The 25950-nt window shown below is 35.3% G+C and overlaps 1 protein-coding gene across 4 annotated transcripts in view; it reads left to right on the top strand.

Moving 5' to 3' along the window:
- The window catches only part of LOC306867758 (lisH domain-containing protein ARMC9-like), a 44872-nt gene that overhangs the window by 2206 nt on the left and 16716 nt on the right, over positions 1-25950 (top strand). For 2 of the 4 annotated variants that reach the window (XM_079413610.1, XM_079413611.1), the window contains exons 4-23: positions 44-214; positions 459-614; positions 838-930; positions 4421-4445; positions 5936-6093; positions 6206-6304; positions 12184-12219; positions 14518-14552; positions 16236-16347; positions 16586-16678; positions 17566-17656; positions 19071-19194; positions 19678-19817; positions 20004-20080; positions 20375-20449; positions 21298-21388; positions 21781-21842; positions 22008-22106; positions 23050-23159; positions 24173-24309. In XM_079413610.1, coding sequence (XP_079269736.1) covers positions 44-214; positions 459-614; positions 838-930; positions 4421-4445; positions 5936-6093; positions 6206-6304; positions 12184-12219; positions 14518-14552; positions 16236-16347; positions 16586-16678; positions 17566-17656; positions 19071-19194; positions 19678-19817; positions 20004-20080; positions 20375-20449; positions 21298-21388; positions 21781-21842; positions 22008-22106; positions 23050-23159; positions 24173-24309 — 1984 coding nt within the window. The remainder of the gene's footprint in view (positions 1-43; positions 215-458; positions 615-837; positions 931-4420; positions 4446-5935; positions 6094-6205; positions 6305-12183; positions 12220-14517; positions 14553-16235; positions 16348-16585; positions 16679-17565; positions 17657-19070; positions 19195-19677; positions 19818-20003; positions 20081-20374; positions 20450-21297; positions 21389-21780; positions 21843-22007; positions 22107-23049; positions 23160-24172; positions 24310-25950) is intronic. The other 2 variants (XM_079413612.1, XM_079413613.1) reach the window with 1 other exon arrangement.

Raw genomic sequence — 25950 nt, 5'->3', positions numbered from 1 at the left:
AAGTGAATTCATTTCTTGATAACTTTTTTTTTTTCCCCAATAGGAGGATTTTCTCAGCTCTTTTAATGATGGCGACTATAAGGTATTCTTTGAGCTGTGGGCTAAAACCATTCCTCCAGAGATTCGGGATTTTGATCCAGTAGCTCAGAAACTGGAATTCTACTTACAAATTCATTTTACAATATACCCGCTGAAATCACCTGTCGGAAGTCATGTAAGTGCATTTTACTGTTGGGAATAGTAAGAAAATTGCCTTTTTGAAATGAACTGAATAGAACAATCTTCAATGCATGTATTCTGTTTGACCAACAGATGTCCTCATAAAGTCAAATATTCAGGAAAACCTCTCGTTCAGTCAAAAACATGACTTGAATCAGTATTTGAATGACATGGTAGTAGCTTTCTGTCAAGATGCAAATATTTTTTGTTAAATGTAAAAATATATTTGTGTAATGCAGGATAAAGGAGAGTTTGAGAACAGGATCACGCATTTCAAACACTATCTGGAGACCAGAGGGGCGGCACTGAGCCAGACCACTGAGTTCCTGCCGTTCTACGCCCTGCCATTTGTGCCCAGTCCCACGGTGCATCCGTCCTTCCAAGAGCTTTTCCAGGTACAACACACACCAAAGCACCAGCTGATTAAATCCATAACAAAAGAACTATGATAACTGAAGTTAGTTCTTAGAAAAGCATATACTAGGATGCATTTTCTTATTGGTGCATCATATTGTATCATTTTGAAAAGTAGTATTATTCTGTATGATAAACCTCATGTACTGTACACTGAGCACTGATGCAGAAGAGTTTTAACGGGTTGTTTTTACTGGATCATAGGATTCCTGGATGCCAGAGTTGAGGGAAAGGCTGGAGAAGTTTCTCTCAGTGACTCTGAAAGCTTCAAACACACCGAGGCTTCTGGCTTTATATGTATCCTTTTTGTGTATATTGCCAGGCATTTTTTTATATCATAATATTAAAATGATGATTTACAAGCCTGTAAAATCCTTAGGAATAGTAATTTAAGAACGTAATGAATAGAAAGAAGAAATAAATAGTAATGAAATATAAAATAAAACCACTTCAATTATTGTATTATACAAAAAAAGAAAAAAATATAAAGTTTTCATATAAATATATACACTAAAAATTTAAATTGTTATATATATATATCACCATTAATCACATCCTAAATAAAAGTATTTGTTGACATAATATATGTGTGTACTCTGTATATTTATTATGTGTATATATAAAAGCAAACACGTACAGTATATATTTTGAAAATATTTACATGTATATACATTTATATTTTATATTATATATAAATATATTTAATATAAGCATAACATATTTTTCTTAAATGTATACATGCATGTGTATGTGTTTATATATACATAATAAATATACACAGTATAGACGTTATGATGTAAACAAATACTTTTATTTTGCATACTCTTAATATATATAATATATACATATATAACAGAATGGAAACAAAATGGGATAAAGACAAAAAATCCTCAGAAAGCATAAGGTAAAAATTAAAATTTCTGAGGATTTTTATCTTAATTTTTTACCTTATCCTTTCTGAGGATTTTTATTTGATTAATTTGCTTACGCATGTTGCCAAATAACGTTTACAGTCATCATACTTTGTCTATGCCAAAAATTGTAAAAAGATAAATGTTTTCAGTGGACTTTCAAAATTTGAAACATGAGAAACGTGAAAATATGTAGCTGCATTCATTTCTTTTTTTTTTCATTTTGCAATTATTTTGCATCAAATACAATGTGAATTCCAGTAATAAAAAAAATCTGGAAACTTTCTTTGCGCATGAACTCCCGCGCAGACCTTGTAACCTTGTAACCTGAAGGTCATGGGTTCGAGTCTCAGGTCCGGCAGGGATTGTAGGTGGGGGAGTGAATAACCAACACTCTCTCCACCCTCAATACCACGACTTGCTCCCTTGAGACCCTTGAGCAAGGCACCGAACCCCCAACTGCTCCCTGGGCGCCGCAGCATTGGCTGCCCACTGCTCCGGGTGTGTGTTCACTGATGTGTGTGTGCACTTGGATGGGTTAAATGCAGAGCACAAATTCCGAGTATGGGTCACCATACTTGGCCACACACTTCCCTTTCCCCTTTTCCCTTTCAAAATTCGGTCGGGGCTCGTTTAGCACAAACTCCAACATCAGTGAGGAATGGCATGGAAGCGATCAGCCTGTTGTTCTGCTGAGGCACTACTGAGACTTCAGCTCGTCTGGATTGTTGGATCCATTGTTTCTCATCTTTCTCTTGAAAATATCCCATAGATTCTATATGGGGTTCAGGTCAGGCATGTTGGCTGGCCAATCAAGCACAGTAATATCATGGTCAGCAAACCACTTGGAAGTGGTTTTGGAAGTGTGGGCAGGTGCTAAAGTCCTGCTGGAAAAGCAAATCAGCATCTCCATAAAGCTTGTCAGCAGATGGAAGCATAACGTGCTCCAAAATCTCCTGGTAGATGGCTGCATTGACTTGATAAAACACCATGGACCAACACAGCAGACGTCACGGCACCCCAAATCATCACTGACTGTGGAAACTTCAAACTGGACTTCAAGCAGCCTGGCTTCTGTGCCTCTCCACTCTTCCTCCAGACTCTGGGACCTTGATTTCCAAATGAAATGGAAAATTTACTCTTATCTGAAAAGAGGACTTTGGAGCACTGAGCAACAGTCCAGTTCTTTTTCTCCACAGCCCAGGTAAGACGCTTCTGACGTTGTCTCTGGTTCAGAAGTGGCTTGATAGCCCTTTTCCTGAAGACGTCTGAGCGTGGAGACTCTTGATGCACTGACTCCAGCTTCAGTCCACTCCTTGTGAAGCTCTCCCAAGTGTTTGAATCAGCTTTGCTTGACAGTATTCTCAAGCTTGCAGTCATCCCTGTTGCTTGTGCACCTTTTCCTACCCAATTTCTTCCTTCCAGTGAACTTTGCATGTAATATGCTTTGATACAGCACTCTGTAAACAGCCACACCTTTCAGTAATGACCCTCTGTGACTTACACTCTTTATGGAGGGTGTCAATGTTCATCTTCTGGATCATTGCCAAGTCAGCAGTCTTCTCCATTATTGTGGTTTCAAAGAACAAGATATACCCAGAATTTATACTGTAGGGATGGTCATTAATTGAAACTCAAATGTAAATATTCTAATATTTTGAGATACTGATTTTTGACTTTCATGAGCTGTAAGCTCTAATCATCAAAATAAAAACTAAAAACTTTTGAAATGTTTTACTTTACATGTTATGAATCCATAATATATGAAAGTTTCACTTTTTGAAAAAAGTTACAATAAAATAAAAAACTTTTTTCACAATATTCTAATTTTTTTAGATGCACCTGTATAGTTATGTTAATATTTATCCAGTCGCCAAATATCTGGGCTGTTGAGTCCAGGATTAAAGCTACTTACTCATTTGGAGACATATTTTATATATATATATATATATATATATATATATATATATATATGCTGATGATAAAAAAATACAGTAAAAAGAGTAAAACTGAATATGGGTAGTTGACAGTACACACACATACAATATATATTTTGAAAGTATTTACATGCATATATTTATATACATATAATTTATATTATATATAAATATATCTAATATATAAACATAACATATTTTTCTGAAATAGTTACATGCAGGTGTGTGTATTTATATATTCATAATAAATATACACAGTACACACACATTATGTAAGCAAAAACGTTTATTTTGGATGCGATTAATCATTTGACAACACTAATATATACAGTATATATGTATATTTTTTCTCTTTTTACTGTATTTTTTGATCATCAGCATTAAAAATAAAATCTTACAGACTCCCAACTTAGATAATATTTTCACCTGTATAAGGATAAAAATATATTTAGGTTTAGGACTATATTCGAATCACTGAGCCTAAGTTTGAGCTATGTTAATAGCGATACTTGCTTTAGAAGCAGGAAATGCTATGATTCATCATCCTTCTTAAATAGTTTTACCTGAAACCTGAAATAGCCGTGAGCAGCTGAACAGTGCACCTTCCAGTTTTTGTTATCAAACAGTAGCAACTGCACCATAAACTCACTTTACCTATTAATGGCTGAATCTCTTTTGTAATAGAGGAAAGCCTGAGGATTATGGTTGCATAATAATTAAACATCGCAAGGGCCAAAGTAGCTATTCGCTTTGTACATTGTCATAAAATGTTTTAGTGTTACGTCAGAATAATGGGCTGTGGATTGTGAACACAAGTTGTGTGAATGTTGTTTGATGAGCAAACTGGGATGTTTTTGCTTGATGTTATTTGAGGGCAAGGACAATTGCTGACATTAATCCATCAAAATGAACAATGACTCCTTAACACCACAAAACCAGACCGAAGGTGGAAAACGTACCAAAGGTGAAATATTCTGAGCCTAATTATTTCATTCAAAAGTGTATATTTTTGTCCCTAATGATTGGACTATTTAGTGTTTTTTTTTTGTTTGTTATTTTGTTTGCATATGAAACAACACTAGTCACAGAAACATTACAGTTTTGTTTTAAATACTTTCATTTTGGTGTCTTGTTATATAATTATTTTTTTTTTTTTTACTTTAGTTTAGACTTCACTTTGACTAATAATTAAATTTGTTTTATCTACACATAAAATAAAAAAAATAAAATAATAATAATTATTTTGATAAATAATTTATATATTGGTGGCAAAATGTGGCAAATCATGTTTAAAAAACAATGATACAAATTATATATATATATGTTTTTTTTATTTTTTTTTTTATTATATATATATATATATATATATATATATATATATATATATATATATATATATATATAGGTCACAATATGTGGGAAGTAATTTTAATCCTGCATGTGGATAATAATTTTTTTTTTAATTATCTTTATATAATATTATTTAATTATGTACATTTATAAATATGCAATAACAAAATAACAAAACTAAATATGTATAATTTTGCCTCTAATAAAGGTATTATTTAGTAATGTTCCTCGGGTTTTATGTGTCTGTGAAACACAAAAACTGTATCACAAAAACATGATTTTGTTCTAAATATTTTTATTTTAGTGATATAAATTAAATAATGATTTTTCATAATGATTATAAAAATCATTATTTTACAGAATGGATAATAATTAAATTAGTTTTGTTATAATATAATATAATATAATATATAGCTTTATATATAATAAAATATTTTAAAAAATATATTATTTTATTGAATAATTAAAACATTTATAATTTTGTCCCTAATAATGGTATTATTTAGCTGTTTTATTTGTATATGATGTGCCTGTAAAAATGTCCCGTTGCACAAATGTTGTCATTTTGTTCTAAATATTTTTGGAATATATTGGAATAATGAGATTGAAGTGATTATAATCTTTTTTTGTTTGTTTTTGTTTTAAAATATTATTGCTCACAAAATAGAAAAGTAGCTTTAATCCTCAATCTCCAGTCACATTGTAAATCATGATTACCTATTACTGTGGGTAATAATTAAATTAGTTTTATCTTAATATAAGAACAGATCATATAATATCATATAATTTAATACATATTTTAAATAAAGTATGTATAATTTTGTCCCTAAATACTTGGGATGGATTAGCTGTTTTGCATTGCAATCTGCCACCAAATGAAAATGTACTTTTTTTGTTCTAATTTTTTGTTTGTTTTGCATTTGCAACATAACGTGAGGAAAATCTGATTTTAGCGAGTGTTCATTTTGCTCCCTGATTGTAGGTCAAATGCACTGTCACACTCAGAAGTTGTTAACTTCCCGTACTGTGGCGATGTGGCTTTTTTGCATCATGCGTGTTCACCAACCCCTTATTTGACTGCTTGTGTGGTTTTTTTTCTCCCAGAAGCGATTCAGCAAATGCAGCTCCATCTGACCGAGGCGGAAAGGAAGTCGGCCATCTGCATGAGGAGATTCGCCAAGCTGCAGGCCGACCATCACAACCTCATCGGCGTTACGGCCGAGCTGGTGGATTCTCTGGAGGCCACAGTCCGTGGAAAGATGGCAAGCAAACATCAACTCACACATTATGTTCGCAATTCCAACAGTGCAGATAATTATGTGGGACAGGATTCCTCGTAAAATGCTCAAGGGACTATGGCGGATGTTTTTTCAGATCTCCCCAGAGTACCTGCAAGGCGTGTGCATGCGGCTCTTCAGCGGTCACATGAGACAGAGCGCTGCTCAGAGCGTAGACTTCACCAGACCCGGCACTGTGAGTCATTGCCTCCACAGATTACTGACCATATGCGTTTCAATGCATTGGATACAAATGTGCAAATTTTGTTCTAAATATCTTTTCCATATTATTTGTATATCCTCACTCCACCCAATTTCTTTGTTATTTTGCAAATAATGAATTTGGATCTCTTTGTTCAGACAGTGTATAAATAGAAGAAATATTCAATGTTGAATATATATAATATGGGCCAGTTTTACTAACAGCTTGCTCCAGCGCAAAACATCTTTTGGCGTTAAAATAGTACTGTCAGGATTTACTAAAGACATGCAGTGAAGAATTAGCACTGTGGACAAGGTGAAGTGTGAAGTGAAGTGACATTCAGCCAAGTATGGTGACCCATACTCGGAATTCGTGCTCTGCATTTAACCCATCCAACGTGCACACACACATCAGTGAACACACACACCGTGAACACACACCCGGAGCAGTGGGCAGCCATTTTATGCTGCAGCGCCCGGGGAGCAGTTGGGGGTTCAGTGCCTTGCTCAAGGGCATCTCAGTCGTGGTATTGAGGGTGGAGAGAGCGCTGGACATTCACTCCCCCCACCTACAATCCCTGCTGGCCCGAGACTCGAACCCGCAACCTTTGGATCACGAGTCCAACTCTCTAACCATTAGGCCACGACTGGTGTGGACAGAGTTATTTTTGCGCCTGACCTTATTGAATATGACCTAATAGGAGTGTTCCTTTCAGACGCTAAAGTTATGAGAGGAGAGTATTCAAATGAATCATGCATCATGATTTACTAACGTTGGCGCTCGTCAAATTACCGGCATTTGCGCCATTATGTAACGACCAAAAAAAGCATGTCTTAAACTATTTTGCGCTTGAAATGGCTGCAATTATTGTTGCTGGGAGGAGGCACCGCAGAGAACAGAGAGCGCGTGGTAGAAGGGAGAGGATATTTTTCCACACTAAGAAGAACATGAAATTATCGTTTGCCAAGCCATGTTATTTTATATATATATATATGTATATATACAGTGGTGTGAAAAAGTGTTGGCCCCCCTTCCTGAATTTTTATTATTTTTGCATGTTTTTTTTTTTATCCCCCCCTCCCCATAAAACATAACTGTGGTTGATCACACCTGAGTTCAGTTTCTCTAGCCACACCCAGGCCTGATTACTGCCACACCTGTTCGCAATCTAGAAATCACTTAAGTAGGACCTGCCTGACAAAGTGAAGTAGACCAAAATATCCTCAAAAGCTACACATCATGTTGAGATCCAAAGAAATTCAGGAATAAATGAGAAAGAAAGTAATTGAGATCTATCAGTCTGGAAAAGGTTATAAAGCCATTTCTAAAGCTTTGGGACTCCAGCGAACCACAGTGAGAGCCATTATCCACAAATGGAATAAAACATGGAACAGTGGTGAACCTTCCCAGGAGTGGCCGGCCGACCAAAATTACCCCAAGAGCGCAGCGACGACTCATCCAAGAGGTCACAAAAGACCCCACAACAACATCTAAAGAACTGCAGGCCTCACTTGCCTCAGTTAAGGTCAGTGTTCATGACTCCACCATAAGAAAGAGACTGGGCAAAAATGGCCTGCATGGCAGAGATCCAAGACAAAAACCGCTGCTGAGCAAAAAGAACATAAAGGCTCGTCTCAGTTTTGCCAGAAAACATCTTGATGATCCCCAAGACTTTTGGGAAAATACTCTGTGGACTGACGAGACAAAAGTTGAACTTTTCAGAAGGTATGTGTCCCATTACATCTGGCGTAAAAGTAACACAGCATTTCAGAAAAAGAACATCATACCAACAGTAAAATATGGTGGTGGTAGTGTGATGGTCTGGGGCTGTTTTGCTGCTTCAGGACCTGGAAGACTTGCTGTGATAAATGAACCATGAATTCAGCTGTCTACCAAAAAATCCTGAACGACAATGTCCGGCCATCTGTTCGTGACCTCAAGCTGAAGTGAACTTGGGTTCTGCAGCAGGACAATGATCCAAACACACCAGCAAACCCACCTCTGAATGGCTGAAGAAAAACAAAATGAAGACTTTGGAGTGGCCTAGTCAAAGTCCTGACCTGAATCCTATTGAGATGCTGTGGGATGACTTTAAAAAGGTGGTTCATGCTCAAACCCTCCAATGTGGCTGAATTACAACAATTCTGTCAAGATGACTGGGCCAAAGTTCCTCCACAGCGCTGTAACAGACTCATTGCAAGTTATCACAAACGCTTGATTGCAGTTGTTGCTGCTAAGGGTGGCCCAACCAGTTATTAGGTTTAGGGGGCAAGCACTTTTTCACACAGGGCCATGTGGGTTTGGATTTTGTTTTCAAAAACTGCATGTTGTGTTTACTTGTGTTATCTTTGATTAATATTTTAAATTTGTTTGATCTGAAACATTAAAGTGTGACAAACATCCCAATAAATAAAAAATCAGGAAGTGGGCCAACACTTTTTCACACCACTGTGTATATATATATATATATATATATATATTAGTTATTACAGTAATGAATCACCATTGACAATAATGGGAATTACAATCTCAACCACAAAATCTTGATTCATTATGGTAATGAGAATGGAAATTGAATAAGAATTTGATAGTACAATGAAATGTGCTTAATTGACCCTTTGCAAAGACCCGCCCCCCCTTAGTTACTGTTGCTATGTCTGACCAGTTATGGCGCACTCATGCCACACGTCATGTTCTCACGCAGTGAAAAATACATTGCAGAGACTCAGCTCTCAAATTTGGTCTTTTTATTGTTTTGTTTTTTAGGAAATTCAAACAATAAATACTGTTTTGTGGCTCTTTAATGTGTTGTGACAGATTGCCGTTTTGCCTCAGTTCAATCTAGGGCTGCACGATTAATCGAATGCGATCATCATGCACATCTAGTCAGTAAAGCCGGTTCTGTGATTAGTAGTAAATCTCCATCATATGCTTTCAGATGGAGCAGTATTTACTACACAGAGCTGTTGTTCACTGGCAAGCTATGCAAAATCACATTCATAATCGCAGACAGGCGATAATTGTGCAATAATGAAATCGAAGAAATCGTTTGTGATAATGACAGCTGTTTAGATAGCTTCTCAGTGAACTACGGCTCTGTGTAATAAATGCTGCTCCGTTTGAAAGCACGTGAAAATACCACATTTAATAACATGTTTTACTCCAAACTCACTTCATAACGTCAGCCGAAATCCTTCTGTGAGATGATGTGGCTTCTTACGCAGAACACACAACATATTTCATAGTATTCTAAGCAGTAAAAAAGGCTATGTCGATAAGCATTGCATTATATTTTCGCAATCGCAGCTTCTGCCTAATCACGATTTATTGCCTTTGCGATTTAATTTCGAAATTAACATGAATGGACATCGGAAGGTATCTTGTTTCAGCCGCAGAAAGATGTCAAAACACACCATTTTTTTAAGTTCAAGTCCTGTCTGGTTTGTTTGTCAGACAAAATGGCAGATTTGGCATTATGATTGGTTTGATTGCCTCTCAATCAAACTCCCTGCGAAGGGGCAGTTGTCTAGAAAATAATATTAGAAATGTGGAGTAAAGTTTCTTTATTTAGATTTTTTGATTTTGGGGTTAAATGTATGGTAGCTCATTTCTGCCACGGAATTAAAAAAAAAGGTAATTTTATTTATCTCACAAGTTGAACTTTGTTTTTTACAGTTCTAAGGAAAAATTTCATAATTGTAATGTAAACATTTAGAATTCTGACTTTTTTTCTTGCCACTTTGAGTTTATATATCACAATTCAGATTTTCTTATCAGAATCGTAACTTTTGTGTCTCACAACTCTTCATTTGTATCTTGCAGGTCTCACTTTATTTTCTCAGAGTTACGAGAAAAAAAATAAAGATTGTGATGTAAAAAATCACAATGTACTTTTTGTTTGTTTGTATTCCATAGTTGAAATGGGCTTCCATAGATACAGTATATAACCTCGAAACTCAAACTCGCAAGCAGCTCTCACTTCTGAGAGAACAGAAACTTGAAAATTCTGAATCTGCTCACGTCTGTCATGACAAATCTTCTTTAACTCAGTTTAAATTCACAAATGTTCACTCAGTCTTTACTCATGCACTACTGTGCGGTGCGTATAAATGCAATCTGAAATCTGATTTGACTGTTTACACTGGGACCGTTTCTGATCAGATTTTAATTCAGAGCACTTGCAAATGTGAATTGGTTTTCTGCTGTCTCATTGTTTTGTTATATTATTATTATTATTATTATTTAGTCATTTAGCAGACGCTTTTATCCAAAGCGACTTACAAATGAGGACATAAGAAGCAATCAAAACCAACAAAAGAGCAACAACGTGCAAGTGCTATTACAAGTCTTGGTTAGTTTTTTTTTTTTAGTTTTTTAATAAGAAACAAGTAGATAGAATAGACAAAATAAAGCTGATGTTAGTTTTACAAGAAAAGCTAGCAGTTAAAGAATAAATATGCAATTGATAGAAGGTCAAATGTGTGTTTTTTTAAATAAAAAGAAGACAGATAGATCAAATAAAATTAGAATAGAGAGTGCTAGAGTTAGAGGGTCAAATAATATTTATGCCAAAATATATATATATTTAAAATATACGTTATATGCCAAAAGAAAAAAAAAATCTAAACTGTCCTTTCAGTCGGAACAAAGCCTTTAGGGTGCTGGTCACACAGAACAAGTTTTTGCATTCCAATGCACTGCTTTTCCATTTTTTTTTTTTTTACGTAAATGTGCTAGAAAAACATGTTTGACTGCTGTGCCACAGGTTTTGCATTTAAAAAATCCATGCTAATTATTCTCAATTCATAACTGTTAACAATATTAAAAAGATTTATTTATTTAAATCAGCATAATTTAAAGTGGCAAACACTATCAGAATCTGACATTCTTTTAATCACGTTACGATAATGACAATGACATTTTTGTACATTACGGTAATGACAGTTTAAAGTGAAATATGCCTAATTGTAATAAATATAAGTGTGAAGTGACATTCAGCCAAGTATGGTGACCCATACAATTCGTGCTCTGCATTTAACCCATCCAACGTGCGCACACACACAGCAGTGAACACACACACACTGTGAACACACACACACCGTGAACACACACCCGGAGCAGTGGGCAGCCATTCATGCTGCGGTGCCCGGGGAGCAGTTGGGGGTTCAGTTCTTGCTCAAGGGCACCTCAGTCGTGGTATTGAGGGTGGAGAGAGCGCTGGACATTCACTCCCCCCACCTACAATCCCTGCCGGCCCGAGACTCCAACCCACAACCTTTGGATTACGAGTCCGACCATTAGGCCACGACTTCCCATAATGTCACGATGCAAAAAAAATCTTAATCTTAATTTTTAGTACAGGATGATTTATATTATTTTTCTTGACATGTCTTTAGACCTTGTTTTGTGTGTGTGTGTGTCACGTTTTTAAACACAAAAACACGTGAATGGTAGTTACATTTACCATTGTTCACCGAATTGTATTGAAAAAATCCAGTCGTTTCAATTGAAATTCACACGATTGCGAATATTCCTACGCTATTAAACAATTAACCTTTTTTGTGCATGAATATATGACAAAGTGTGACTGCACCTTTCACACTAGAACTGGAACTTTAAAAAAATATATTTTCCTATTATGATATGTATTTTATGTTTTGTTTTCAGTTTCTGTCATCATTTAGTCGCTTAAACCAACCAAAACGTTTTGGTCTGTAAGATATTTTCCTACCAAACCCAACATCCAGGTTCTACAGAGTCGTATAATCAGATATTGCCTAAAATGTTTGTATATTTGCATGCTTTTGCAGCTAGTGTGTCCTCAATCATGTCTTCCTTTGTGTTTGTGTGTGTCTGATCGTCTGCTCATGAAGGGATATTACTCTATGAGTCCTTATGATGATGGATATGTAAGTTGTCTTTCTTCCTGCCTCCCCGGTCTTGCCTGTATGACCATGAGCCCTCCCTGTCCTCTTCCTCCTTTGTATTTTGTCCCAAAGCCCTCTACTTCATCTATTTCCCATTAGATCGCTCTAGTGTCACGGGACGTCTGTCCTTGTTCGGTCTAAGAATGCTCCAGTTCTCCAGAATGGACAGTGTACATACAAAACTGTTACAACCAGGACTTACATTCAATATACAGTGAAGGGGTCATATCATGATTTTCTTTTAAAATAATCTGCAACTTCCTGGTGTCAGATTAAAAAAAAAAAAAAGAAGGAAGGAAAAAAAACAGGACAGACTGCATTTACATATCAGTGTGCTTACTTTTTGTTTAGAAACTTGAGCCAATGGGCCACAGTGAAGGAAGAAGGAAAATTATAATAATAAAACACCACAAAAAAAAAAAAAGAAATTGCAGATGATGTGTCCGAATACAACTCTTCATAACAAGCCTTTTCATAAAAAAAAAAAAAAAGGTTTTTACAAGCGTCTTGTTTTAAGGATGCTTAGTTTATCAAGATGATGATAAGAATAAAAAGGGGAAAGGGAAGTGGTGTGTGGCCAAGTATAGTGACCCATACTCAGAATTTGTGCTCTGCATTTAACCCATCCAAGTGTACACTCAGTAGTGAACACACACCCGGAGCAGTGATAGTGATAATTATGTAAAAGTCATATAAATGTAATTATTACATCCTTAAAACAAGATCAATGTAAAAACCTTTTTTCTTTTTTTTATAATAAGACTTGTTTTCATAAAGTTGAATGAATTTGAATTTGGATGCATCATGGGCAAATTAATTATTTGTATTTTGGTGTTTTATTTATTTATTTTGTGCAAAGTTTTTCCTTCTTCCTCTTTCTGATATGACACACACATATACATATATATATGACAACAGGAAGTCACAGATTGTTTAAAAAGGGGGGAAAGCCCAATATAATATGATATAATCAATTTGTTGCATCCTTGCTAAATAAAATTGTATTTGAAATAAAAAACATAAAAAAATCGTACTCAAATTTAATGGCTTTCAAAATAAATACATAAGCAAGAAAAACAGTTTTCTACATTGATAATAATCAGAAATATTTCTGAAGGATCATGTGACGCTGAAGACTGGAGTAATGATGCTGAAAATACAGCTTTGATCACAGCAATAAATTACATTATGACAGATATTCAAACAGAAAACACTATTTAAAATTATATTTTACAATATTACCGTTTTTGAGGTTTGTATTTGTATTTTTGATCAAATGAATGCATCAAAAATACAGAAAAAAGTAATATTGTAAAATATCTGCCTTGGCGAGCAGAAGAGAAAAACATTTAATATTATGATTCGTAAATTTAGATAAAATAATAATAATAAGCAAAAGTGAAATAACATACATTTTATGTGTATTTATTTATTTTTACTTTTATTAATAAAAAGAAGATGAAAAGAAAATAGTTATTTAATAATTGTTTTATTTATAAAAATAAAAAAAAACTACAATGAATCAACTCTTAGTTTTGACATACATGTAAACCATATAATCCTTCTCTGGACCAGGATATACTCATTACGTTCATATCCCTTGTTATTGTGAAACCCACATACGCAGACGAACTGCAAATAATCAGAGCAAACACTTAAGGTTTACCAAAGTTGAGAATGTTCATATGCATAACTCCAGCTATCCGGAACTTTTCCTCAAACCTGTTTGAAATCAAACTAGCATGACTCACTCAGCCCTTCACAGGCCTCACGTAACATACACACTAATATCACCATTCCTCACACTCCAAATAATGCGGAACCACCTGAGTTTGTGGTCACACGATCCGCCTCCTCGTGGGTTTCGGTGTAACCCTCCCTGAGGTACGGCTTCTAATTGCATCTTTGAGATGCCAGAATTTGCCGCGCTCTTTGGCTCAGTTGGAAATTAGATCCCGCAGGTGCAGCGCAATAACGAGCGTGGGGAATTCCTCTCACTAACCCCCTCCTCCAACCTCCCTGCTTTGAGACCATGTTATTCATTTGTTTGAGGTCATTCATCGCACGCACATACATGTAACCCCACCATACTGCATGCGCTCGCAACCGTTGTAGAACGCATGCTATTACTGCCACAACCTGAATACTCGCATACTGTAGAATAACCATCTAAAAGTTCACTAACATGCACAGACATTTTATTTTTGTTTGCAAGCCAATGTATCATCAGATTCAAATTACGTGTTTATATTTTGTTTGTTTGTTTTTTCCCCCATTCAGGCGTCCTCAATGTTACGGGCATCAGTCGCACCTCAGTAAGTTTTGTGTTTTAAAAGATCATACAAATAGTGCTGTCAAACGATTAATCGCGATTAATCGCATCCAAAATACAAGTTTTTGTTCACATAATATATGTGTGTGTACTGTGTATATTTATTGTGTATATATAAATACAAACACATGCATGTATATATTTAAGAAAAAATGTTATGTTTATATATTAAATATATTTATATATAATATAAAATATAAGAATATAAATATATATTAGTAAATATTTTCAGTATGTGTGTGTATTTATATATACATAATAAATATACACAGTACACACACATATATTATGTAAAACTTGTATTTTGTATGTGATTAATCGCGATTAATCGTTTGATAGCACTAAATAAAAAAATCTTGTCTCGCCTGTAGTAGCAGGCTTGTCTGCTAAACATTTGGTAACTTAACATAGATCAGGGATTTTCACAATTTATTTATTTATTTTTTAATACAGAGGACCGCTTAATATGTTATAAGGCTAGTTATTTACATTGTGTGGGGAAAAGAATACTCAAAAAAAATCCCATTTTTACATCCCATATATATTTACAATATCTTGTTTTTATAACCATTAATATTTCAAATACATTTAAATCTGAAAAATATCTGAAGACACCTGAACAAAAAGTCTTTGTAACACTTTATTTGTACTTAGGGTCTCTGCACACTGAGTCCAAAATTTTCGTATGCGTTTTTTTGTATTCGCTATCCTAAAAATTTGTCACGGACAGAAACCTTGCACCCTGAGTCCGATGCGCATTAATAAATCTGTTGCGAAAAAACAGTACTAAATGATTTTGTTGTCCTCTCGCTTCTTAAAAAGAGAAAAAGAAAGGAAATATTGGGTCCATCCAATCCTGAGATATAGAAAGGAAAGGAGCAGTGGGATTATCAAAGATTACTTCAGGATGTCAGTGGCTCAGTTTGATGCTTTACTAGCCATACTAGAGCCACATATTAAAAAGAAGACCATTTCTGTGAACTCGGTGTGCAATTATCTGTATACAGTGCTTTGTGCTGCGAGACAAAGACTAAGTGGATGAATTTGATAATTGTCATTCTGGATTTTGCCGTTCGCTTGTATGAAGTAGTGTATGGTAGCTCTGAACTGCCAAAACACCTCTCAAAATGCTTGCCACGGATGCGAAAAACGCAAAGAATCGAACCCGGTCTGAATTTTTTTATGACGGATGAAAATTTCGGAGGCAGTATGTAATCGTGATTGACAACGTGAGGTCGTATTTATTTTTTAACGTGTGAAAATTTCAGATGACATTTTCGGACTCGGTGTGCAATGACCTTAACTCTAGTAATAACAGTCAAGTTAGTTACATAGTTTGCCTAAACCAAACCATAACCCTATAGTATGTTTATTTTATTCACAATAACCCAATATCCAGATTTCATTCTTTCTTTAAAATCTATAGTTGTCAATAGAAACCAGAAGGAATTACTGTAATTTGTGTTAAAATATTTAATGAATGTCTAAAGTAGCTTGTTAACTTTAGCATCTTTTACTTGTCATCATTCAAAAGTAATTCTATAAATGCAATAAAACCAGATTATGGAAACATGTGATGTTCCCAGAGATGGAAAGATTCCAATCGGTAACCTGAAGAGCCAGATTTCATGTGCTGATTCATCATCCTTTCATTTCCTGCTCTCAGGAGGCCCAAAGACGTGCCGTTGTTGCCTTCCCTTGACTACGAGAAGCTAAAAAAAGACCTAGTGAATGGATCAGATCGACTGAAGGCTTTGCTGCTTCAAGCCTTGCGCTGGGTAACTCAGAATTATTACACAATACATCATATTGTGATATTACACAAGTCAAGAATCACTGGTAATATTGGTCAAACATGCTAAAAACGCCATGGTCAAAATTCAATTCTGAATCCTTTAAACTTAAGAGTTTGTAGGAGATGTTTTGTTGTTTCATCTTCATCTTTGAGGAGCTTTCTGCCCGTTAGAATACACATTGGTGTTCACATTGCATGACCGTTTTCTTGTGATTTCCCAGAGGTTAACCAGATCTGTTTATGGTGAGCAAAGGGACACGGTTGTACAAGCCTTCATCAGCAATGATCTTCTGGAGCGCTACAGTTCCAAACAGGTACATTACAAAACCCTAATTGGGAAATATATGTATGTATCAATAAATAAAAGTGCATTTGAAATAATAAAATAGCTTTATATTAAACATATTATATATTGAGGCACTGCTATGACCTTGCAGGACATGGTATTTAGCTATCTTGACATCTTGCATCTATACAAATATGTAAAGCTTTCAATTTTGTTAAGCTTATCGATACTAAAATCTGTCTTTCTTTTACGTGGAGACGTCAAGCTCCACATAAAATAAACATAAATAAACAAGGAGCTCCACATAAAAACATGTTTCGTTCTCCACACGTGGATTTTTAAATAATATATTGTAGGATATTTTATTATAGTATGCAAATACATAAACTGTTTTGAAAATGGACCCTTTATGTAATTCCAATATATTTCAATTGCATTTCTATCCAGATGTTGATACATTTTTTGTTTTGTTGTTCACAATGAATGCACTTAGACTACAGCAATTGAAACACTTAAAAATAACTTGCGCTGTCTATGACCTACTTCGTTTCTAAAATGTGTTTAACATCAGTCTGTCTCAGGTTTTTAGGATGAAGATGAATGTGGATGATCAGGTTTCAGCAGATAACGTGACATCTTAACTCATAATTTCCAATCATTGTTAGCAAGTTCCTTAGAGCAGTCAAGTCAGATAATAGCATACATGCTTTCAGCTCACCTTTCAGTCTTTGTTTAGGATGAATCACAATATCTCACGTTACTAAAATCCAGAATGAACTTGGTTGACCGACAAAATAGTCCTTTTCACGTTGAAGAACAACTAATTGAACCAAAAGCCATATGACCAAAAAAAACAGTAAGTTTTTGGCTAACCGGTTTTGTTTAGTTGTTAACTTGTTACTTGTTTTGTTACAGAAAACTGTTCTTAATCTGATGAAATCCAAAAATGAGATTGTCAGACAGTATATGGCACGACTCATTAATGCCTTTGCCTCTTTGTGTGATGGTAAGTGAAAATGATTCCTCACAAAGATGTCTTCGCTCCAAGCAGAGACGTCTTGTTTTGTTTTTTTCAGTTTTCTACCTTCAAATCGGTTTGTGTGTCCGACACTCAAAAAAATATAACATCTTGGCAGGTCCCAAATCCAACTCATTGATCTCTTTTTTTGTGTAACAGGCTAGAATTGAAATTCTGACCCTGAATCAATTGTGAATGTGGATTTATATTTCCACCTCGAAATTTTTGGTAGCATTTGTCGGTTTATGAAAACCTACTTTTTCAATTTAAGGTGTGGTCACATTTACTGTTGTTCTGTGAATTCTTGCAGGCTAAATCTATTTATTTCAATAGGTGTTTCACACAAGTTCAAGTTGGTCATGCGGATTGCTTGCTTTGATTGGTCCACTACAGTGCATTGATCGTTATGTTCGTCTACGCTATCCACAGTAGACAATTCAGCTTTTTTGCCTGTAAAGTTTTGCAGAAATTTCTGCTAATATGACCTTTTCTGTGTTTCAGGGACTGTAAACAAACTTGGCGGGATGGTTCCAGATTACTTCCACTAATCATACATAGTGCTTTCAAACGATTAATTGCGATTAATCGCATCCAAAATAAGTTTTTGTTTACATAATATATGTGTGTGTACTGTGTACATTTATTATGTAGATATAAACACACACACATACAATATATACTGTATATTTCAAAAATATTTAATATATGTATATATTTATATTCATATAATTATATAAAATCTTATTACTCTGAAATATATTCATGCATGTGTGTGCATTTATATATACCTAATTTACATATATTATGTAAACAACAACTTATTTTGGATGTGATTAACCACGATTAATCGTTTGACAGCGCTAATCATACACACACATCACTCCAATGCTCTAGGTGACACTATAATACACAAACTTTATGGGCTAGAATCCAAATTCTGAGCCTGAAGCAATTGAGCATGTGTGCCTTTATATTTTTTTGGCCATTTGGCATTTTATAAACAAAATACTAATAACAGGTAAACTTGTAAACTTGTAAATACTTGTAAACAGGTTAAATCGTGTAAATTCAATAGGAATCAATCAGAAATGTCCCCTAAGGGCGATATATTTCCCCACCAGTTCATATTGGTCACATGGATTTGTTGCGCTGATCGCTACACTGCATTCGCCATGTTGATGGCACTGTTTACAGCAGACATTTTGTTCATTAAATTACATTTTAGTAGAATTTCCGCTGAAATTTCACAAATGTGACCACACCTTTTTTTGACCATGGCCCAAACTGAGCAAAATTTTATTTGTTTCTGGTTGTCAGTTTTGGGGCTGAATTTTCGTTATACATCTCTGTCTTTAGTTCTGAAACATGTTTATTGTTGTCTCATGCGCTGTTGCACGCCCAGGACGCATGTACCTGTCTCAGATACCCTCTTTACTGAGGTTTCTGCTTGATTCTCTGAAGACCGAAGAGAAAGAGTCTGTAACTCGAGAAAACGTGCTTGCAGCGCTGCAGAAACTCAGCCTCAGGTATGCCATGTGGTAATAAATGTAAACACACTGTCATCATGTGTTGTATCAGCTGCACCAACAGAGTTATAATGATAATAAATAAAAAGAAAATGTAAAAAAGCAAGCATTTTAAGATGTTATACCAACATGAGTTTTTTTTTTTTATAAATTTCTCTTTCAAGTATTTCTTTTTGGAACTGGTTTATGCTAGATCTGAGCTCATGCACCTCAGTTTATGAGTGAAAATTGCCCAAATTATCCAAATGATGCACTCAAAAACTGTGCGTAAGCTCAGATCTCCAAAAAGAAATACACAACTTGTGCTAATTGAAAGTGAACAAGATGACAAAAAGACTGAATCCAAGATTTAATAATATACCACAGCAAGAAATTTAAACAGTTTTGAATGGGAACTCCAAATTAGCTAAAGCATGTCCAGCAGAATACATTTTAAACACCTCAAAAAACACCTGGGGTTTGTATATTTTCTGCTGTGTGCAGGCGAGCGCAGCAGTCAGCTATGATCAGAGACGGTTTGATTGTCTGGTTGGTCAAAGAGCTCCACGACTCCGACTGTCTGTCCGACTACACGCTTGAATACGCCATCTCCCTCCTCATGAACCTCTGCCTGCGCACTCAAGGTAACAGATACACCACCACAATGATCTATTAATCAATACCTATCAAAGAAATAAAGGTACGTTTAAACAATTGCATTGTTGTTCATCATCCTTTGTTTACTTAATTTGTCCTCTTTATTTGATTTGCTATCAGAGAAATGTACTTTAAGCAGCACAGTGTTTACTGTAGTAAGTCTCACGTTTCAGGAAAGAAGAAATGTGCAGAGGACGCCAAGCATGTCCTGAAAGTCCTGACAGAGCTCCTGGGACATGAGAACCATGAGGTAAATAAGTAATTGCTCAAGCGCTATACAAACAAGGTGTGTTATTTGAGTTTGTTCACCGCCTTCCTGATTAGTGAATAAGTGAAGGCGTCAATTCGCTTAGGCCTTTTTACGTCAGACGTTTCTCAAATAAGACCGCTTTTGTCAATGTTGAATTTTAAGTGTACCTTGAAGATTTCACTCCCTTTTTGAAATAGAGAATCAAGCTGATTTTAAGATGCGTGTCCAAACTTTGGCTAGAAGTGTCTTTGAATTCAGTTCATTGCATGTTTGTGTTCATGTGTGCAAATATAGATTCGGTACTATGTGAATGGAGCATTATACAGCATCCTGTCCTTGCCAGAGATACGAGAGGAAGCCAAACAGATGGTATGTGTTTAATCACGGTTCATTCACTGGTGCATATCAAGATTATTGCTTTGACTCCAATGAGTAATAAAAATCTCATTCATCGCATTTGTGATAACAGGTAAACATTTCAAAGTTAAATGAGAAGGTTACATTGTAAAGAAAAATGGCTCAATAGTTTGTTTTAAAATCCCAGCGGAAACACTTACATTCCCGTAATCCTTAAGTAAAATCCCAAAAGTCACCGTCAAACAAAAACTACACCTTTATTATATAAACCTGTTATATATTTATAATAATACACTACTGCATTTGGGATGCATTTATATAATACATATGTATTACAGTTTCTTGATCTGCAAATCAGCATATTATTATGATTTCTGAGGGATCATGGGACACTGCGGACTGGAGTAATGATGCTGAAAATACAGCTTTGATCACAGGAATAAATTGCATTTTACAATAAATTCACAACGAAAACTGCTTTTAATAATATTTCACAACATTACTGTTTTACTATATATTTGATCAAACAAATGTAGCCTTGGTGAGCAGAAGATACTTCTTTCAAAAACATTTTTAAAAATGTACTGACCACCAACTTTTGAACGATAGTGTATGAATATGAATATATATATATATTAAAGATCTTCAAATCAAAGTTCAAATGTTGTGATTCTGCTCCGAGATTGTTTCTTGCATAATTTGGTTTATTTATTTATGTTTTTATTTTTTTGAATCTCTACGGAGAAAATAAACAAGAAAAATCCTGCAAGTAACAAGGCTGCGAAAAATTGACGGGTCACTGTTATGCTCCATAGCTACAATCACAGAATACAGAAAATGTATTTTGTTGTTGCATTTAGAGTATGGAGGAGATCTTACGCTGTTACAGTAAAGAAGAAAATCCTGAACTCAACAGACAAATTGAATTCATCATCAAACAGCTTAATTCGGGTAAGACAAAAAGCAGTAAAATAAATATGTTATTAAAAATAATGAATTAATCGGTCATCATACTATTTAACCAATATATATCTGTGGAACACGAAAAATACATTTTTGAACAATATCCTGGTCACCTTTTTCATTAAAATGAAACTGAATAAGAACCAGGTTATCAGGTTCAAAAGGAACAGAAAGCCCCTTAAAAGTGTCATAAACCTGGTCAGTATGGCATGGAATCATTTGATCGTTTATAATGCTTTTATGGTTTTATGATTTTTCCACCATTCAAGTTCACTGAATTACAAAGAGTTGCCAGGATATTCTTCAAACATTTAGCTGCTGCATTCCAAGGTTTATTTCCATCATCTAATTCTATTCATTTATGGTTCTAACATATACAGCGGACATCCCTGAACATGAACCTGAGTCGGATGATGAAGAGGATGACGACGACGATGACGAGGTAACTCACTTTGATTTTGTCTTCTAAGAAATGTGTTGCTTAACATGACTTCTGATTTCACATAAACTGTGTGACAGCCTATCACTGGGATTTGCATTTTATCGGCAGTTTTATTGGCAGCTTACCACTCAGTCCTTTGATCTTATTATGTGATCTTGTTAACAGGAAGATGTTATGGAGGCAGACCTAGATAAAGAGGAAGTCCTGCAGCCTCAGCCAAAAGAACTCAACGGAGAATCTTTGCTGACAACAGAGTATCTCGGGGTAAACCGTCACGCTACAGTATATTTATATGACGAGAGAAACTGGTCCAGAACTTCACATACAAGAGCATTGTACGTTAAAACATGTAAATGATTAATAAAAATTACTTTTCAAAGTAAATTTAGTTTACTCACCCTCAGGCCATCCAAGATGCATTTACTTTTTCTCTTCATTAGAACAGAAATGTTTAGCCTGAAAGTGTGGTCCTTGTTGATAAGTGTATTATCAACATAATTATTACATAATTAATACCCGTGGCTACTGACAATATATTGAGGTCTTATGAAGCGAAACAATCGGTCTATGCAAGAAACTGAACATTATTACCAGTAATTCAGAGCTTTAGGCAAACAGGGAAATCTGATTGTTTTCCACGAATTGGTTCTTTCGGACAGATTGTTTCAATAAACTGGTTTGTAAAATCGATTAATTTCTGTAATCATGCAATGACGTAACATATACGCAATTGTATTATTAAAGCGCCCAATAATAATGTGAAACTATAGCTAATCTAAATCAGCTTTTAAACAATGAGCAACCATAAAAACTTTGATTTTGCCCTTCTATTCTAGTGTTCGGTTCACACGTGCATATTAGCATCAGTCTTCAGTTTCCTCAGTTCAGTGACTGTTGGAGGAACTGGAGCACTGAATGAGTTTGCAAAACCCAGATTCATAAGATCATATACACCGGTATTTTTGCTCGAGCCGGAGTGACTGTCAGGCATCTGAAAAGGAGTTTTGATTGAATAACTTTTAGATCTGTACTGCTCACCCCGTGAACTGTTTCAGACGGTTCAGTCCGATTTGGTGAACTGGTTCAACTAGAAAGAACCAGTTCAAAAGAATGATTCCTTTGTGAACCATAGAGAAACTGTTATATATGTTGATTTGTTTGCGATGCTGGACGATCAGATGATAAATATCTCTATGATGCTTTTTAGATAATGACCAACATGGTGAAGATGAAGAGAAGATCATACCCTCCATCATCTCGCAGCATAGACGAGCCCTTCCAGCGGCCCGTTACGCCCAGTTCCCACAGAAACACCATGTAAGAACCTCTTTCTGAATGCCTGTTCACATCAGGAGAAATATTCGGTGCTATTCATAGTGGAATCGTTTTATAGATTCACTCCAAATCAAGATCCATTCAGAATCTATTAAGTCAACCTAACTTTTCTTCATGTGACTTAAAACCGTCTTGCATATTAATATTAGAATCGTTCAGAAATCTTCATCTCTTGGACAGAATTCATATGAAATTTACTCATACCCAGATATGGTTCATTGGCATGCCGTGTTACTTTAATAAATGCAAGTGTACTAGTTTGATTCCTTGTTGGTATCGTAACCACTAACTGTTAATTATTTTTTTTTAAATAATTGAGGTGTTAAAGGAGGCATCTTAATTTGAGATGATACTACCAACACAGTGACTCTCGCCCACAGCGGAAGTGCAAATGTGTGTGTATTCATCTTTGTCCTTATCATGAACACTGTGGAGAAGTCAATAGTTCTGCCCTTATGTCAAATAATGTTAACGTGCAAGCAGGATATGCGAGACTCCATCCACAGTTGGATTTATCCTGAAGCGTATGGAATAGTTATGGAAACTACTGCAGACAATTGGTTGCATGACTCTCGATGTTTTATTCTTGGTGCTTTGAAATGTCATGAATGAAAGAACACAACATTGTGATTATGCCCTTGAGATGAGTTGAGAACTTATTCGAGCCTTTGGATATAAAATGTATCAAAACTTTGGATAATATAATAAATGAATAAGATAATATACTACAATCTCTAAATGACTTGGAGTAGACAAAGTTGAATAGATGTAATTTAAGCCTGGGGGAATAGCTAAAAATGTGTATATTCACATATTTTATCCTTGAGTTTTTTGTTTACTAGTTAGAGGAACCATCATTTTGCCATCACATATAATGTTTCTGAATTTTCTAACTTTGAATTTGCAGCATTTCATCAATTTAGTTAAACCCTTTGAGCGTGTTGGACATGGTAATGTGCATTTGTACATGTGTTTATGTGTATTTGCCTGTGCAGAGCTGGTGGTGATGGAGTCTACACGGTTACCCGACAGAGAAGTGACGATAGCCCCGCCCATTCTCGCTTTAGTTCCCGCCCACCTACTCGCACTGGCAGCCGCCCCAGCACTGCGGAATCCATCCACCAAACATTAGGTATGTGTGCCGTTGACTGACAAATATTTAAATATGTACTCCAGCATGTCTTAAATTGCTTTTTCACTTTGTTTTCACATTGATTTAGGCTACATCCTTTTTCATCCAGCTCAAAAGTTGGGCTTTTTGTAATGTTATTTTATATCCTATTGTCCAATGTCATTGTTTTGTAACCCTTCATAAAGATGAGATCACAGTTCCATCTTTAATAAATATTCAATGTTTCTCTAAAATGATTCAATTTCCGAGGCCTTTAGCCTGGACTGTGCTTTCATGGTCCTCTCACTTCCGTTCCAAATGCACCGCCTGATGAAATCACTTTGATGTGGTTTTCAGTGCCTGCAGGCATGTATCTGAGAACGCTACCATCCAAGCACGATATCAGACACAGCCAGATATGATGTGCTTTAGTCGTCCATATGTTGTCATGTTTCATAATCTGAAATGTAGCTAATCATGTGCATAGCTAGAAAATGTTGTGTGTTTGCCTCAAGGTATTATCAGATTAGTATCAGATGTGCAATTTTTTTTCAGCCCTGTTATGAAAACTTGGGACATCTAAATAGTTTAAAACTATGTTGATAATTGAAAAAAGTCAATAGTAAATAATAAATAAAATGCAACAAGTAAAATGAGCTCAAATAGTCGAGCAGGACTGTTGATATAATTAAAATTCCCATGTAAATTAAGGGGGAAATTATATTTTTTTGATGACTTTGGTAATCTCGATGATTTAAATTAGATGTCTGATAACATGATTGAATGCGTGATGTTTTAAAACCTTTGGTTAAGGCTGAACATTTGTTTTTATGACTTTGGTATCAGGGCTAAATATTTAATTGTTTTAATAACTTTGGTAAAGGTTGAACGTTTGATCGTGTCAATGACTTTGGTATAGGGCTGCACGATAAATCGGAATGAAATCGAAATCGCGATTAGACCGAAGCTGCGATTGTCGTGCGTATCTTTCAGTGAAGCACTGTTCGGTGATCAGCAGTAAATCTTCATCTGAAGCCAGGGGGCGCTCTCACACAGAAACTCCAATTTCACACCCCGATTTCATAATCGTACGATTATATCGTCTGCAATTTTTTTTGCATAGCTTGTCGGAGAACAACGGCTCTGTGTAGTAAATGCTGCTCCATCTGAAAACACGTGATAGAGATTTACTACTAATCACAGAACCAGATTTACGCATGACAATCGCATTCAATTAATTAATCTCAATATTTTGGGGGATTTTTTCGATAATGATAATCAGACAATATTTTGCCGAGTGTGTTATTGTGCTGATATCTGACTACCGTGGACAGCTGCAGTTTTTGATTCTTCATATTCTGTGTTAATAGAAATTAATAAGTTTAAATTCATTTTTTCCTTTTATGGGCAATTTTACCTTTAATAAAGCCATTTTTTCTAAACGTGTGCATCTTTTGAATCAAATTGTTACATTTAATCAGTCAATTAGAATAATAAGACATTACCAAACAAGTGAAACCAGTATCAACAAAATGAATCTTTGCAGAAGTTCCATCTGAAGTGGCATTTAGATGCATTTACACACTGTTTAGTGCAGCTCAGAGGGACATGGAGTGATTTAACCTGCAGTTACAAATGCATAATGTTTTGATATTTTAAACA

This window comes from Barbus barbus (genome assembly GCF_936440315.1).
Source record: "Barbus barbus genome assembly, chromosome: 49".
In the NCBI taxonomy this organism is placed as follows: domain Eukaryota; kingdom Metazoa; phylum Chordata; class Actinopteri; order Cypriniformes; family Cyprinidae; genus Barbus; species Barbus barbus.
Note: the sequence above shows the minus strand (reverse complement) of the source record. Positions and strands in the feature narration are given on the sequence as shown.